General features: G+C 40.0%; 1 protein-coding gene across 2 annotated transcripts in view; it reads left to right on the top strand.

Annotated features, from left to right (window-relative positions):
• rsf1b.1 (remodeling and spacing factor 1b, tandem duplicate 1) overlaps positions 1–14,093 on the top strand; it is a 28,214-nt gene that overhangs the window by 773 nt on the left and 13,348 nt on the right. Inside the window, exons 2-10 of one of the 2 annotated variants that reach the window (XM_025910781.1) lie at positions 708–866; positions 1,708–1,799; positions 4,523–4,615; positions 5,498–5,703; positions 5,788–5,879; positions 9,445–11,708; positions 12,117–12,398; positions 12,914–13,018; positions 13,310–13,389. In XM_025910781.1, the coding sequence (XP_025766566.1) occupies positions 845–866; positions 1,708–1,799; positions 4,523–4,615; positions 5,498–5,703; positions 5,788–5,879; positions 9,445–11,708; positions 12,117–12,398; positions 12,914–13,018; positions 13,310–13,389 (3,236 nt within the window). In that variant the 5' untranslated portion in view covers positions 708–844. The remainder of the gene's footprint in view (positions 1–707; positions 867–1,707; positions 1,800–4,522; positions 4,616–5,497; positions 5,704–5,787; positions 5,880–9,444; positions 11,709–12,116; positions 12,399–12,913; positions 13,019–13,309; positions 13,390–14,093) is intronic. The other variant, XM_005458502.4, reaches the window with a different exon arrangement.

Here is a 14,093-nt window from a genome sequence, read left to right as displayed (position 1 = left end):
AATAACTTCAAGCTTTAGAAACGCAATAGTTTTGCTGGTTACTGCGCAACTATATGCGCGATTTTTATGTGAAATTAAATTAACTGTGACTTTTATTGTTTCCAAACTCTTAGCGATAACCACATCATAGAAAACGGTGTTTAAGAATTTCACGGTAATTAAGAAATTGTTTTCTTCTTCCGCTCCCGCTGCTAATTGTGGTCGACTTGACTGTTTTTCGTCTCCCCTTGCCTCGATTAGCGCATGCGCGTCCTCATCTGAAAGTGTTCCTGATTGAGTGTGTATTAATTAGCATGTGCCATCACCTCGTGTGTTTTAAAAGGACACCACGGAAACATTTTTTCTACGTTCGATATTCTCATTAATTATTGACAGTTTCAAGCTCAATGCTTTTATTTGAATAGAATTAGACTTTTTTAAAAACATTTTATATACTTTTTTCAAATCAAGGGAACAATATATGTTGTTATAAGGATACAGTGTGTATTTGTATTTATCCAAGAAGCCTTCCAGTGCATGTTGGTAAACAGCAAAAGGCGGGCATGTGTAAAGAATAAACAGAATCCTTGTTGTATGTGAAAAAGAAAGATAAATAAGGCTCTGTAATGTGTTGACACTGATTCCCGCACAGGGAAGGATAGCACCAAGAGTGAAAGAGAGTGTTTATAAGGCGGTAGTGAGACGTGCTATGATCTATACACTAACAGAAAGACATGAAGCAAAGCTGAAGGTGCGAAGACTGACCAGGATGGGCAGGATTAGGAATGAGTACATCAGAGGAGAGGCAAGCCTGAGATGGTTTGGACATGTGCACAGAAGGGATAGTGGATGTACTTGATGAAGGATGTGGAAGATGGAGTTTCCAGGTAGGAATTAAACAGGAAGACCACAGAGAAGGTTCATTGATGCAGTGAAGGAGGATGTGCAGAGGTTCAGTGTGGTTAGTGAGGATGCTAAGGATTGGGTGAGATGGAGGTAGTTAAGCTCCTGTGGTGACCCCTATAAAGAAAGTAGGAGACGAAAAGGAAGTGTGTCACATATTAATCCTATTTATCTGCACATTTTTGACTTCGTCCTAGATATATTTTATGTTAAGTCAAAGGCTTTTTGCTTTTTTTTTGGTTTAGATGGTTTGCTGCAGATGCTCTGATAAATGATTCTTTTGTTGTCAATTATAACTCTTCATGAGCATCAACCAGAGCATCTCTCAGACTTGGTTCGATGTAAATATCACAGAGAGGAAATACTTGGTGACAAGTTTAATTGCAAAATAATGTTATAAAAAAAATTATTTAATTAAATGTGAGCTTTTAAAAAAAAAAATGTAACCGAAGATGAAAAGATGAAGTTAATATGAATAAAATGGGCAGAAGTTCAGTTAGAAAAACATACAAGAATCAGGGTTTTTTCTTCTGCATTCACATGTTAGAAATTGTCAAAAGGGCCATATTTGGCATGAAAAGCCCAATAGCGTTACATAGACATTGCATACATTGTTGCCTGGCTGTTTTGTCTGCACTCCGTTTTTTTTTGTTGTTGTTGTTGTTTTGGGGGGGGGGGGTTTTTGGTTTTTTTTGCTATAAACTTAATCTCCAGTCACAGCAGCTGATGCCGTTACCCGACTGTGTTACTTGCTTTACGGCTGTTTTAAACCCCTAAAATGCCTTTCGGACGCTAACGGGTTTCTCTCTTTTATTGTTTCCGCAGTTCCAAAGCTGCTGGTTGATCTTCACGTCAAGTTGCTGAGGAAGATCGGCAAATCTGTGTCTGCAGACAGATGGGAGAAATATCTCGTCAAGGTAAGCGGTTGACACACAGCACAACAGAACAAAAGAAAAAGAAGTACCGCCACAGTGTTTTGGCACAGGACAATCTAGAATATTTATTTAACATTTAAAATAAATAGAGCCATATTCAGACAGCTCCTACTCCATCCAGAGTACCTAAAAGGGCTTCTTTCAGGAAGCTGAAATGTTCTTTCAGACCATTTTCTGTCTGCACTTTCACGGCCATGAAGATTAGCCAGACATCCAATACCTCTTTTTTTTTTTTAAACATACAGCTTTCCAAAAAAGTGCTTTTTAATAGATAATGCTTCCCACAGGGTTATGCAGAGGTCTGGTTTTATAGAGATCATCTGGTTGTTTAAATAAATAAATTACTTTAAAGTTGCAGCATATCAACTTTGGGATCTACTAAACTGGGACTGGGTTAACAAACTTGGGAAAATAAAACCCAGTTTAATAATCTGATGGACAGGTCTGTTTTAGCAGAGAGACCCATCCTGCAGTAACCACCCTAGGAGCCGGAGCTGTTTGCATGAATAAACAGCAGTAATCCCAGCGCTCAGAGTAAAAAAAAAGGTACTCGGGGTGATGTCAGCAGGTAGCATCAGGGTAGCAGGGTGGGCCGGTAATTTTTGCAAGGGGCCGCAGGAGAAACTGTGGCTGTTGTGGAGCCCACACCAATAAGGTGCTCAATGTTAGATGTCACAGTTAGACAATGAAAATGTGAAGCAGGCGTAGTAATATCATAATTTAATCAACAATTGAGAACAAAATGTGCATGTTTTTTGCAAAACTATAAATATGTTATATTATAAATTATACAAAGTGCTGTTGCTATTTTGGCTCCAATTACATCTTCTGCAGGTATTCAGTTTTTGGGGGGGGGTTTTGTTGTTGTTTTTTTGTTTTGTTTTCTTCTTGTTCATTGAGAGAAAATCGAGGTTTTTTTTGTTTTGTTTTTTGCCTTTAACAAGTGCTTTAAAGTCAGGTGCAGCATCTGAGGTGTAAATGTGGGCAGGTGACTGAGACTGAGAGACGATCTGTGTCTGGATTAAACTTCATCGCTGAGAATGACTGTTCACATATGAAGGCAGATCCAAGGAGAACCAACATCTTTTGAGAAGGTCTCCTTATGTGTAGAAAGTTTTCACCACCTGCTGTATACCAGATACAAAGATAACAGTTTCAATTATTTCTCTTTACATTACATCCACTTCAGAAGGCCAAACATTTTTCCTGTCAGATTTGAGCAGCCATTGGCTGGAACACCTGCCAGTTTGTCCCATTCCATAGCCTTTCCAAGCAACCGTTTACCTCTGTGAAGAAGTCGCAGTCCCTTTCACTGAGTGCACTGCTGCCAGCTCCTCTGTGATCTTAGTCTGTCGCTTACCCCATATAGAAAGATGACGGCACAACTCTCATCCACAGTCAAAGAGAAAAAAGTCACAATTGTCTGTTTTGCTTTTAAACTGGAGCTCCAGATTTCCTGCAGTGTCCTCACCTCAATCAGTCTTGTTATGGTTCACCTGGATAGGACACATTCTCAGATGCTTCTTCTGAAAACTTCTTGTATTTCTGGGTGTTTAGTCTCATAATAGTGATTGAAACTGCAGTCCTTAAACACACCAGTCTGCTGTCCACAGACTAAACACACAGCTTGACCTCTGAATACAATGAATAAATACTTAGAAGTCAAAGTGTTGTTGATTTAAAAAAAAAATAAAAAAAATTCTGGATCAGTCGTTCTCTCTCTTTTTTTTTTTTTTTTTTTTTTTTGTTATCGTGAAGTGACTTCTTTCAGGGCTATTACAGTGTATTTACAGTGATGCTGCATTTGCTTACTCACACATGAGTGTGTAAAAATAAATTATCAGTCACCTTCAAAATCAAAGCAGTAAAACTATGTGGCCCTTTCCCACAAAACTGCATAAAACAGTAAGCCATTCTTTGATTTGATGGGGAGTTTATCAAAGAGTGCTTGGTGACTGAAACGAGACAAACTGCATGATGGATACTTGCTTATCTTTGAATCCTAATTTCACACTGACGTCACACTGGCTGGTCAGGGACAGCCAAAGGGCCGAATGTGCCCCACAGGATGTATAATACCCGTCTGCTTTTAAGATAATCTTTTAGTAGATTTACAAAAAAAAAAAAAAGTGCTGGAACAGTTAACAATTTAGAAAAATGAGGAAGAGGAGACAAATGGTCCCAGTAAACCGGCATGTGATGCTCTAAGGTGGTCGCCTCTGTTATTGTTTGCTGTAACATTAAAAAAACAGTTAAACGCAAACATGCAAAAACACATAAGCACAAAAACATTGTGGAATAAAAAAATAGGCAGGACACACATTATGGCAGTGTATATATGTAAAATTTATATTTTAAATAATCAGAATAGAAGTAACACAGTTTTGACTGGCCAACCTCAGCCTCTCACTCTTGCTTTGTGTTTATTTCTCTGACCAAAAAATGTAACCATTGTCATATTAAGACTCGAGAGGCTGAAATATCTTTTTTTTTCCTTCTACTCTCTAGGAAACATGGCACTTTAAATGATCTAAACGGAGGCTCTTATTTATTTTTTATTTTTTAATCTAATGTGTACTCAAGAAGTAACTGTGTACCTTCTATTAATTGACTAATGTCTCCAGTTTGACTTTTTTCTGAAAATAAAGGTTAAGCATGTGATGTATTTTAATGCCACTTTGTTGTGTTACTTGTTTCCCTTGCAGGTATGTCAGGAGTTCAACACAACCTGGGCATGGGAACTCGAGCAAAAAGGATACAAGGAGTTGACGGTGGAGTGCAAGACGGGGATACTTAAAGTGAGTTTTTTGTTATTGGTGGATGTCAGGATGGCCGTCCGGTTTCCTCTCCCCTATTAGATATTATAAATGAACATTTTCTCCTCCACTGGCCCGCTTTTACACACCAGTGTACATGCTGCAGGTATCACCCAAACATAGACGAGTGGGACAGCTGCAAAGAGAGCAAAGTTCTCAAGAAGTCAGTCAGATTTAAAGATGTAGGCAAACATGTATTTGAACTTAATCTCCACTTGTTGCTTTGTAAAATAAACCAGGGTGGAAGGAAGCAGCTGATAGATAGACCTATAGTAGGTCTCTATCAACAGTAATTATTTGTTTCACTTATGGAACTAAAAAACAAAAAATTGTGACTATATTATATTTGTGGAGGTAGTGAGGCAGAGGGATGAGTAAATACGGGAGCAGTAATCGGCTGCCTCGTCTCCTGTGGACAGACGACAGCTCCACACTCCTGAACGTTAGCTCGAGTCGAAGTACTGGTTCTTCCCTACTCAGTGTAGCTTCACCAGCTCTCCACCTGTCGAAGGTTCTGGTTAGGGCAGAACACAGACTGGCCACATAGTCAAAATTTCTGTAAGAAGTCCCTGAGTGAATGAAGTGACCCAGAAGTAGAAGCGTGGTAGCTTTTATAAGACCTCGTTGGGTTAATACATAGTGACGCAGTATCAAACTGTCAACATAAATTAAATGATTCGGTCCATGTAAATGTTAAATAATGGTGTATTTTCCCTTTCACACAGCCTGAAGTTTTGAACCTTCAGCTGAACCATGAATATTCAAGTTTCTGCTCTAAAATCTTTTTAAAATATAATTCTGTGCCTCTGTTTGACTTCCTTTGTGTCTGAATAAACTTTCCTTTAATGGGCCTTTCTTTTTTAGTATTTGTGTGAGTGTCAGTTTGATGACAACGTCAAGTTCAAAACTGCCATCAACGATGAGGACCCAGATAAAATGCGCCTGCAGCCGATCGGCCGGGACAAAGACGGACAGATGTACTGGTTTCAACTGGACCAGGACAACAACGTGCGTGTTTATGTGGAGGAGCAGGACGACTTGGACGGGTCATCGTGGAAGTGCATCGTTAGGTAAAACGGACAGAAACGTCGTGCAGGTGTGAAATAAACGTTTGCTTTTTGTTTTTAAATGTGTGTTTGTCTCTCTCCTTGCAGAGATAGAAATGATTTGGCCGAGGTTGTCGCTCTGCTGAAGACGCAGATTGATCCTGCACTGTTGAAAAAAGAACAGGAAACCAAGCCTGAAGGTAAAAGAGTTTTTCAGTATAAAAATCAGCAGTTACAATTTTCTCTGGATTGCATTTTTAGTTCAGATTGTTGCAGAAATGTTTAGACTTCATTAGGAACCTACACCTGAATATTTGAATAATAGTATCTTTGATCAGCTTGAGCCGCTGGCATAGCTCACGCTCAGAGCAGTGATTATTACACTTCAGTTGACCTTCTCTTGTGCCAGTTAGGTCATAATTTTCATACCCCCTTAGCAGCTTTTTTTCCCTGTTGTTTTTTTTTTTTTTTTTTTTTTTTAAAGGCTTGGTGCCTTAAATAAAGAACTCCAATTCCTCTTCAAATGACAACTCGAAGTGCTGAGAGATCTTTTAAAAAAGGAATTTGGAGGTCTTTCTCTTGAGATTGCCACCAAATGTACCAAACCCTGAATCAACTTGGTGCCCATGTGCACTTGTTTCTAATTTAATGCTGGTATATATACTTTTCTCCTTCATAGATGTGTATTATTGGCATTGACTAGTGTCTGATTATCTATATAAATATATTATATACATTTGGAATTAATCTATTAAAAATATGGTTTGTGGAGGCCACCATCTTGACGCGCCATCTTGAATACAGTGGCTGTTTTGCTGTTCACGTTTTATGTTTGTGACTAGAGACTGGCCACATGCGTAGTACACCAAAGGTGAAGAGGAAGAAAACTCATAGGCATCCCTATGTATTATCATCTGAGAAGGAGGCCAGCACTTGAATAAAAGCTCAACCTCATCTCCTGAACTGAAGTCAGGGCTTTAAAACAAAACATGCTCGCTTATTCCTGATATTGTCACAGCTATCAGCAGATTAGACCGATCAGATCAGACTGGTTAAATGCTAACATTATGTCAGCTAATGTCAGGCTGGAGTGTCCTATAAATTGCACCTTTACTCTGATAAACAGTATATTTGCTAAGTATCTGATTCCAGCAATATTAGATCCAGTGGCTAACAGCAGCTAACTGAGGCTAACAGTGGCAAAAACAGCAGCGCTTACCAACAGGATGTTCAGGATAATCTCAACAACTCACCTCAGTATCGCTGTCAGATGTGAGTTCTGTTGACTAATCGACTTGTATCGGACTCCTTTCACATAGTTTTACGTCCCACAGAGTAAATGGATGTGGACACCAGTCTACACGCACTTAAATTAACTGAAGCCAGAGTTCTTTGTCCTACAGAGGCCACCGTAGTTGGGATTATGTGCTTAAATGGGAGAAGTACGAAAACAAAACTCAGTTGACTTTAATGTGCAGTCTACTGACACCATTGTGTCTTTAACACTAAATTACCTATGTTGATACATTTTACATGTGCAAAATGATAAAGAAATTTAATAAAATTTCAAATGATGTGATGGCTTGAAATATTGCTTCAGACTGTAAAGGCAGAAAAGAGGTGGAACAACCAGAGTAAAGCTTTATTTATAGTAAATGATAAACAGACTGGCACTTACTTTAATTAATCACTCAAAGCTTTTACTACAAGCCTTATTCATCCAACCACAGACACACACACACTCATACAGCAGTACTGAGCACCTTGTCTAACACTCTAATGAATGAATTGGGAGCACCTCAGGGTTTGGCATCTTGCTAGTTTAGACATAAGTAGTTTTCTTGTTTTCATAACTTGGATGACTCATTTTGAACTCTTCTCTCCTTCCTGCATTTCAATAAAATAACAGTTCAAGATTTATGAGCTCAGAGTTCATAGCGATGCAGATACACAAGAGCACAAGTATAAATGTAAACAAGGAAAGCTTATACTCCACAAGGATTTAACGCAGTAAAATAATTTAGCCCTGCAACAGAATGGCGACCTGTCCAGGGTGTACCCTGCCTCTCGCCTATGGTAGCTGGGATAGGCTCCAGGCTTTTTTTTTGTGCTACCGAAGTTTGCTGGCTTTCATTCAAAATCTGTTTATCATGAGCACCTACACATTGAACAACTTAATAATTATAAATGGCTTCAAGCTCAAATTGACCCCTGTGGGGCACTATCAGCCACTAAAACAACAGACAAATTTAAAGTGTTTTAATATATAAATATTTCATACTTTAAGGCTGCCTGTTTATTTAAGAGATGAACGATACATTATAACATAATGTACATCTTACATAATTATATCACAGATGATAGACTAAATAAATAGATTTTAGGTAGATGCTTGTGCATTGTTAAAGTCTTATATGTTGAATTGAACTGAGTGTGTCATCTGTTCAAAGGCTCTCCCAGTCAGTGCTGTTCTCCATGCCCGTCTCCCTGTACATGATGTTATCAGCACAAACACATTAAAGATGATCATTTAGGACTTTAACAATAATATAGACAGCAATGTAGTCAAACATCTCACAGTTAGTTTTATTGGGAATTAACTTTAACCTGTTAGGCCAGCAGGGGTTTTCTGAGCTTTCTGCTCGGAAATGAAATGACCAAAATAAATGGAGTATTTGCAATTACAAACTCTGTGTAAACAGTCTTGGTATCAAAATAAAGCTAACACTTGTGAGGTGTCATCAGAGGTGTAAATATTACTGCAGATGTTACTATGTCAAAGTTACTGTGACTCAAACATAGAAAAATTTGATTTTTTATTTATTTATTTATTTTTTTGCCTCACCTAATTTATTTAAAAGTATTTTATAGCATATAACACCTTTCACATTTAACTCCAGAAAATCATAAATCAAAATATGGATATTACCTGTCCACAGATTCATGGTGACATAACTGCTCTTTTAACTGTTTGGTGTCTTTGCTTTGTTTGGTGGTTGTAGAAAGGGTTTACATGAGCTTTTAGCTGAGATTCAGAGGTTTCTGCGGACACTATTCATGTCAGCACTTATACTTCTGACCTCTTGTTATAACCGATTAAACATGATCTTCTCCCTTTTGCCCCCATTTTTCTGGGTGTGGGTGCTTAACTAGTTAAAAAAACAAACATCTGTCTCCTATTTTTGTGTCACATAGGAAAGAAGCATCAATATCTGATGAGAAGACTTAACTTAGCCTTGCTATGTATTATTGTGGTGTTTGGTGCAGTTGTCTTGTTTTGTGGAGTTGTTTTTTTTCAAGTGGAGATGAATATCTCTAACAAGTTGATTTGTTTACATTTGCACATCGTAATTTTTAAGAGAAATGTGTTTTTTGAGTTACACTATATGCATATAAGGCAACCATTTCCTTCTTCAGTATTTTTGTGTGGTGCATTTTTCTCTGTTTTAACAAAAGGGAAAGAAAGTTCATTTAAGTCAACCTAAGATGATTTGTTTTAATTTTTACATGGTCTTACTGAGGTGATGCAAAGTGAAACATGCATTCTTTTTTTAGGTAATGTGCTGGAAAAGCTTTTAAATTGACCTTGAAAGCTTTTAAAAAGTGCTTGAATTTGACCCTGAAAAATGTGTATGAACTCTGTCAAAATAAACCTTATATTAATCGACATTATTCTACTTACTTTGAGTATTTAATTACGTCAGGGCTCCTAGTAGCCATTTAATCTTTTTGTTCTTTTTTTTTTTTGTATTTATTTTGTTACAGGTGAGACCAGAAAGACTGAAGATACATCAGATGAAGACAGCAAAGACTCCACCAGGTCAGTCTCTCCAAAGACGGAGAGCAGTGAAAAAGTAACACAGAACACGAAGTCGGAAAATTCAGAAGCAAAATCTGCACTAAATGGTGTCATTGAAGGTAAAGCGGAGGCAGAGCTCGACTCAGAAAATGTCAGTAAAAAAGCCCAGAACATCAAAGAAGAGCCGATGGAAGTTGTGGACACTAAATCTAACTCAAGTGAGCAAACACCGGACTCTGAGACGTTGTGCATATCAGTAAAGGAGGAAAAAGGAGAGGAACCGAAGAAAACCAGTGCAGAGGAAATGCAGCAAGCCATGAAGAATGACCAGCAGGCCAAGATCCCTTTGAAAAAAAGGGGAATGAAGTTCAGTGAAGACTTTGATAAAAATAATGCTATTATAGTGCAAAATCCATCTCTTTCTAATCTGAAGGAGGCTGCAAAAGACGACTCGACTCCTGACCAATCAAAGAAAGCGCTGAGTATAAATGATCATATTAATGGTGAAGTTACCCAATCAGAAAAAGGGTCACCAGAGCGAGTAACAGAAGCTGTGGAGAAATCTGTCGACGTTAAAGAGAACAACGCTCCGACCACCGACGAGGAGGTTAAAAAGGACAAAAAGGACGAGCCACAGGGAGTCACCTCACACCAAGCGGATTTGGAGAAGAAAACTCAAGATGAAAAGGAAACGGAAAAAAGGGAAACATGTGAGTCTTCGCTGCCACCGACAGAACCGACACCTTTATCTAAAGAGATAAATAATACAGCAGAGAAATCCTCTAATCATGAAGAGCACGAAGAAATGAAAGAATCCAAACCAGCAGACACTGAGGAGTCTTGTAAGGTGAACAAGACGACATTAAAGGAAAGTCATAAAATATTAACTGCTGATGAGTCAGGGAACCTGAACTTAAATCACGAAGTCGAATCCAAAGAAGCCGAATCAAAAGTTTCAAAAAAATCAGAGGAAAAGCTAGACTGTACAGACATGGACACGTCCGAGTCGAGTCAGACTAAAGAAGCCAAGACGCCCGAAAATGTAACACACAAGCAAACAGATACGAGTGACTCTAAAGAGACTGGATCATCTGAGGCTAATGTAGAGAAAACTGATAGCTTTGCTCTGGAAGAGAAGCCCGAAAGCTGTAAGACAACAGAGACACAATCTGCAGACACCCCAGAGAAATCTGTAGACTCTGAAACCTCGGAATCAAAGTCTGTCACTAAAAAAACAAGTGAGAAAGCGGAGGAAACTGCCAACACTAAGGAGAGCGTGGACCAGCCTGTTATCGAAAAGGTCGACAAGTCAGACTCATGTAAAGCTGCAGAGAAGCACGATAGCATCGAAGATGCAGAGATGGCTCCCACAGTCTGTGAGACAAAGACGGAAAAGCCAGAAGACATAAAGAAAACTGTCAACTGTGAAGATGGTACGGTACGTCATGCTTCCAAGATAAGCGACTCTGTGTCTGGGCCTGTAGCTGCAGAGGGACAGGGCGCTAAACTCGATGTGACAAAACCACAAAAAGATGACAAAGCTGAGATGAACTCTGTCGCACAAAAGCCAGCAGAGCAGCCATCTGAAGGGCAGGATAAAACGCCCAGCCCTGTTGAGAAGACGGATGCCTCCGATGAAAAACCTGAGACTGAACAAGAGAAAGATTCTGAGAAAAAGCCCTGCGCAATCGAGGCAGAGCATCCATCATCAGAAAATAAAAAGGATGCTGACAAGGAAAGTGAAAAGGACACTGATAAAGAAAAGCTTTCAAACTGCAAAGAGGATTCCACAGCAGATGAACTCTCAAAAACTGAGGAGAGTAAGGGCAAAAGCGAGGATGTGGACACTCGAGCGAAAAAAGACGTAGCGAATGGCAGTGAAGCTCCAGCAGATGTTCAGGAGCAGGGTGTCTGCCGGAAAAACAAGCGCCCAGTCCACCGAAGGAAAGTTGAGCTCCAGCGGGAGGAGCGACAGGGGGACTCAGAGTCTGACACGAACGTGGGGAGATCCCTGCGAAGATCGCCAAGGATCTCTAGGCCGACGCCAAAGGCAGTAGAGATCCAGGACAAGAAGCAGGAGAAGTCGCAGGCGCCTCAGAAGCGTGACGAGGAGAAGAGTGAGAAGGAAAAGTGTGAAGATGAGGAGGACAAGGAAGAGGAGGTGGTGAAGGTCGTTCAGAAGAAGCCAAGAGAGAAAAAGACGGATCAGGAAGGCCAAACAAAACCCAAGGTAAGACTGGGCAGTCGTTCCATGCACTGTATATAAAAGCTGGACATAGCCACTGTGACATTATTCCACATCTGAAACTTAGAGGTGAATGAGAAACCGGGGTACACCGGACACTAATGATAGTCAGATGACCATAAGGTTATATTAAGACTTGAAGTGGCTTTCCTGTAGATTTCTGTAGTAGTGATTTCTACCTGGTGGGCCATGAAGGTGCTGCAGTCCTTAAACTTGGGAATAGCCTTTTTTTGCAGCCAGTGGAGTCGCCCTCTGCTGGGCACCAGGAAAATGGAGGCTTAAGGTACTACAGCCATGGCTTTGTCCATCTTTTATGTACAGACTGGTCATTTTCCAGATTGCACAGCTCTATTTTTGCTCTGTTAACATTTTTATTACTGCTTTTTGTTTTAGGCGAGAAAGAGGCGAAGGGTTCGGTGGTCCAACACTCGGACACGCCGCAGAAAGAAAGACTCGGAAGACGAGGACGAAAACAGCGACCAGGAGTCCAGCGAAGAAGACGAGAGTGAAGAGGAAGACGACAGCGACGAAGACTACAAGGTTGAGCGAACAAAAAAGAGGCGGAACCGTAACCGAGAAAGGCGAAGCTCGGACTCCTCGACCTCATCCGATGAAGATCTACCTCCCAATGACGACCCTTGCAAACACTGCGGTCTTTCAAATCACCCAGAGCTGGTGGGTAAAATCTGTAAAATCTCACCCGCATATATTTATATTGAAAAGAGACTCAAATTATAACAGCAAGGAGAGACTGGAGTATTATCCAGAAAGGTTTTGATAATGAGCCTTTGAGGGTGTTATTGAATCAGGGGCCAGTTTTTAGCTGTGAGGTTGGAAAAGAAACAAGTCCTGAGGCTCCTCCTAGTGGGGAGAAGGCACAACAACTCTTTTTTTTTTTTTAGATGTAAATGTAGCCCAACATTTAATATCAGTACAAATGTGAGAGGAAACTAGGGCAGCTGGGGAGTTTTTGGTTGAAGTCTGAAGCAGAAAAACACCTCCTAACCGTCAGTGATCTCATGTAGAGTAGCATCAACGTCACTTTTGGCAAGCAGGAAAAAACAGCCATTGATTTATTTCCTCATTACTGTAACGTGATTCTATGGGTTGTGCTAACTTTGCACTCTTCTCTTTCTTTGTTGAGAGAAACACTTTTGTTGTGTTACGATCTGCCTGCATCTCTTTCTCAGATCCTGCTGTGCGATTCGTGTGACAGCGGCTACCACACGGCCTGTCTGAGGCCTCCGCTCATGATCATCCCCGATGGAGAGTGGTTCTGTCCACCCTGTCAGCATGTACGTACCAGTCGGTGCACTCAAAATTAAATGCATAATTAGCTCAGTGTTTCTACATCTGTGGGGCGTCAGCGACCGGGAGGAAAAAGCAGCGTAAACCATGAGTAAATGTGTTTTTAATTTAGATAAAATAATGCAACAAGAGTCCACTGATGCTGTTTTTCATGGTTATTTAAGAAGTCTTAATGATGGCTTTAAAATTTGTGTGGCGTTTGATATCATGAAGCTGAAGAGCAGTTTGAGAGCTACTGGATTAACTAAAGTTCAAATGTATCACTCTCCCCTCTGTAGAAGCAGCTCTGCGACAAACTCGAAGAGCAGCTCCAAAACCTCGACGCTGCTTTGAAGAAGAAGGAGCGGGCTGAGAGGAGGTAAGACAGTTTGTTTCAGCTGTTGTTGAATTTTACAGTTTGTTTTACTTTGAAGCCAGTGTGGTTCCCAGTTTGGGTATGACTTTGAACCATTCCACATTACATACATATTTTTAAGGAAGGTAAACACTCCTTTAGACGGTCTGCGTTTCCGCTGTCTTCCCATAGAATTGAGCGGAGTTGCACAATAAAATACAACTTGAAAGTAAAATTGAATCAATTTTTGCTCTATTTCCTCGCTCTGATTTGAAATCTCTCTGGTCTTCAGCAGTGGTATAACAGGTCTTTCCAGAAAGCAAGAAAAGAAAAGCTTGCACCTGTTTGTTTTTCACCTGGCTTCATTTGGAGCTTGTTGCGGTGGTTTTCCATTCTGTCAAGGAAGAAGGATTTTGTGAATGCAACCTACTTTTTTACCTACAAATTACCTACAGTGTGTAACCTGACAGGAACCATTTGTAAGTCAAATGGTGATTGGTTGGTTGAAAAGTGGGCTTCGACAGGAAGTAAGCAGCAATAGAGTTCACCATAAAGAGAAAGCAATTCACAGAAATGTCACAGAGAGTTGCTGCAGAGAAAAAAAAATTCATTGGTTTTAACATTTAGAAGCTAAAACAAGAATATCCCACAGGCATGTTTCTCTGTGTATTTTTGACACTGCCCCCCTGATGGTATTATACAGCTGTGCACAAGAATAGTGCACAACC

This window comes from Oreochromis niloticus, linkage group LG10 (genome assembly GCF_001858045.2).
Source record: "Oreochromis niloticus isolate F11D_XX linkage group LG10, O_niloticus_UMD_NMBU, whole genome shotgun sequence".
In the NCBI taxonomy this organism is placed as follows: domain Eukaryota; kingdom Metazoa; phylum Chordata; class Actinopteri; order Cichliformes; family Cichlidae; genus Oreochromis; species Oreochromis niloticus.
Note: the sequence above shows the minus strand (reverse complement) of the source record. Positions and strands in the feature narration are given on the sequence as shown.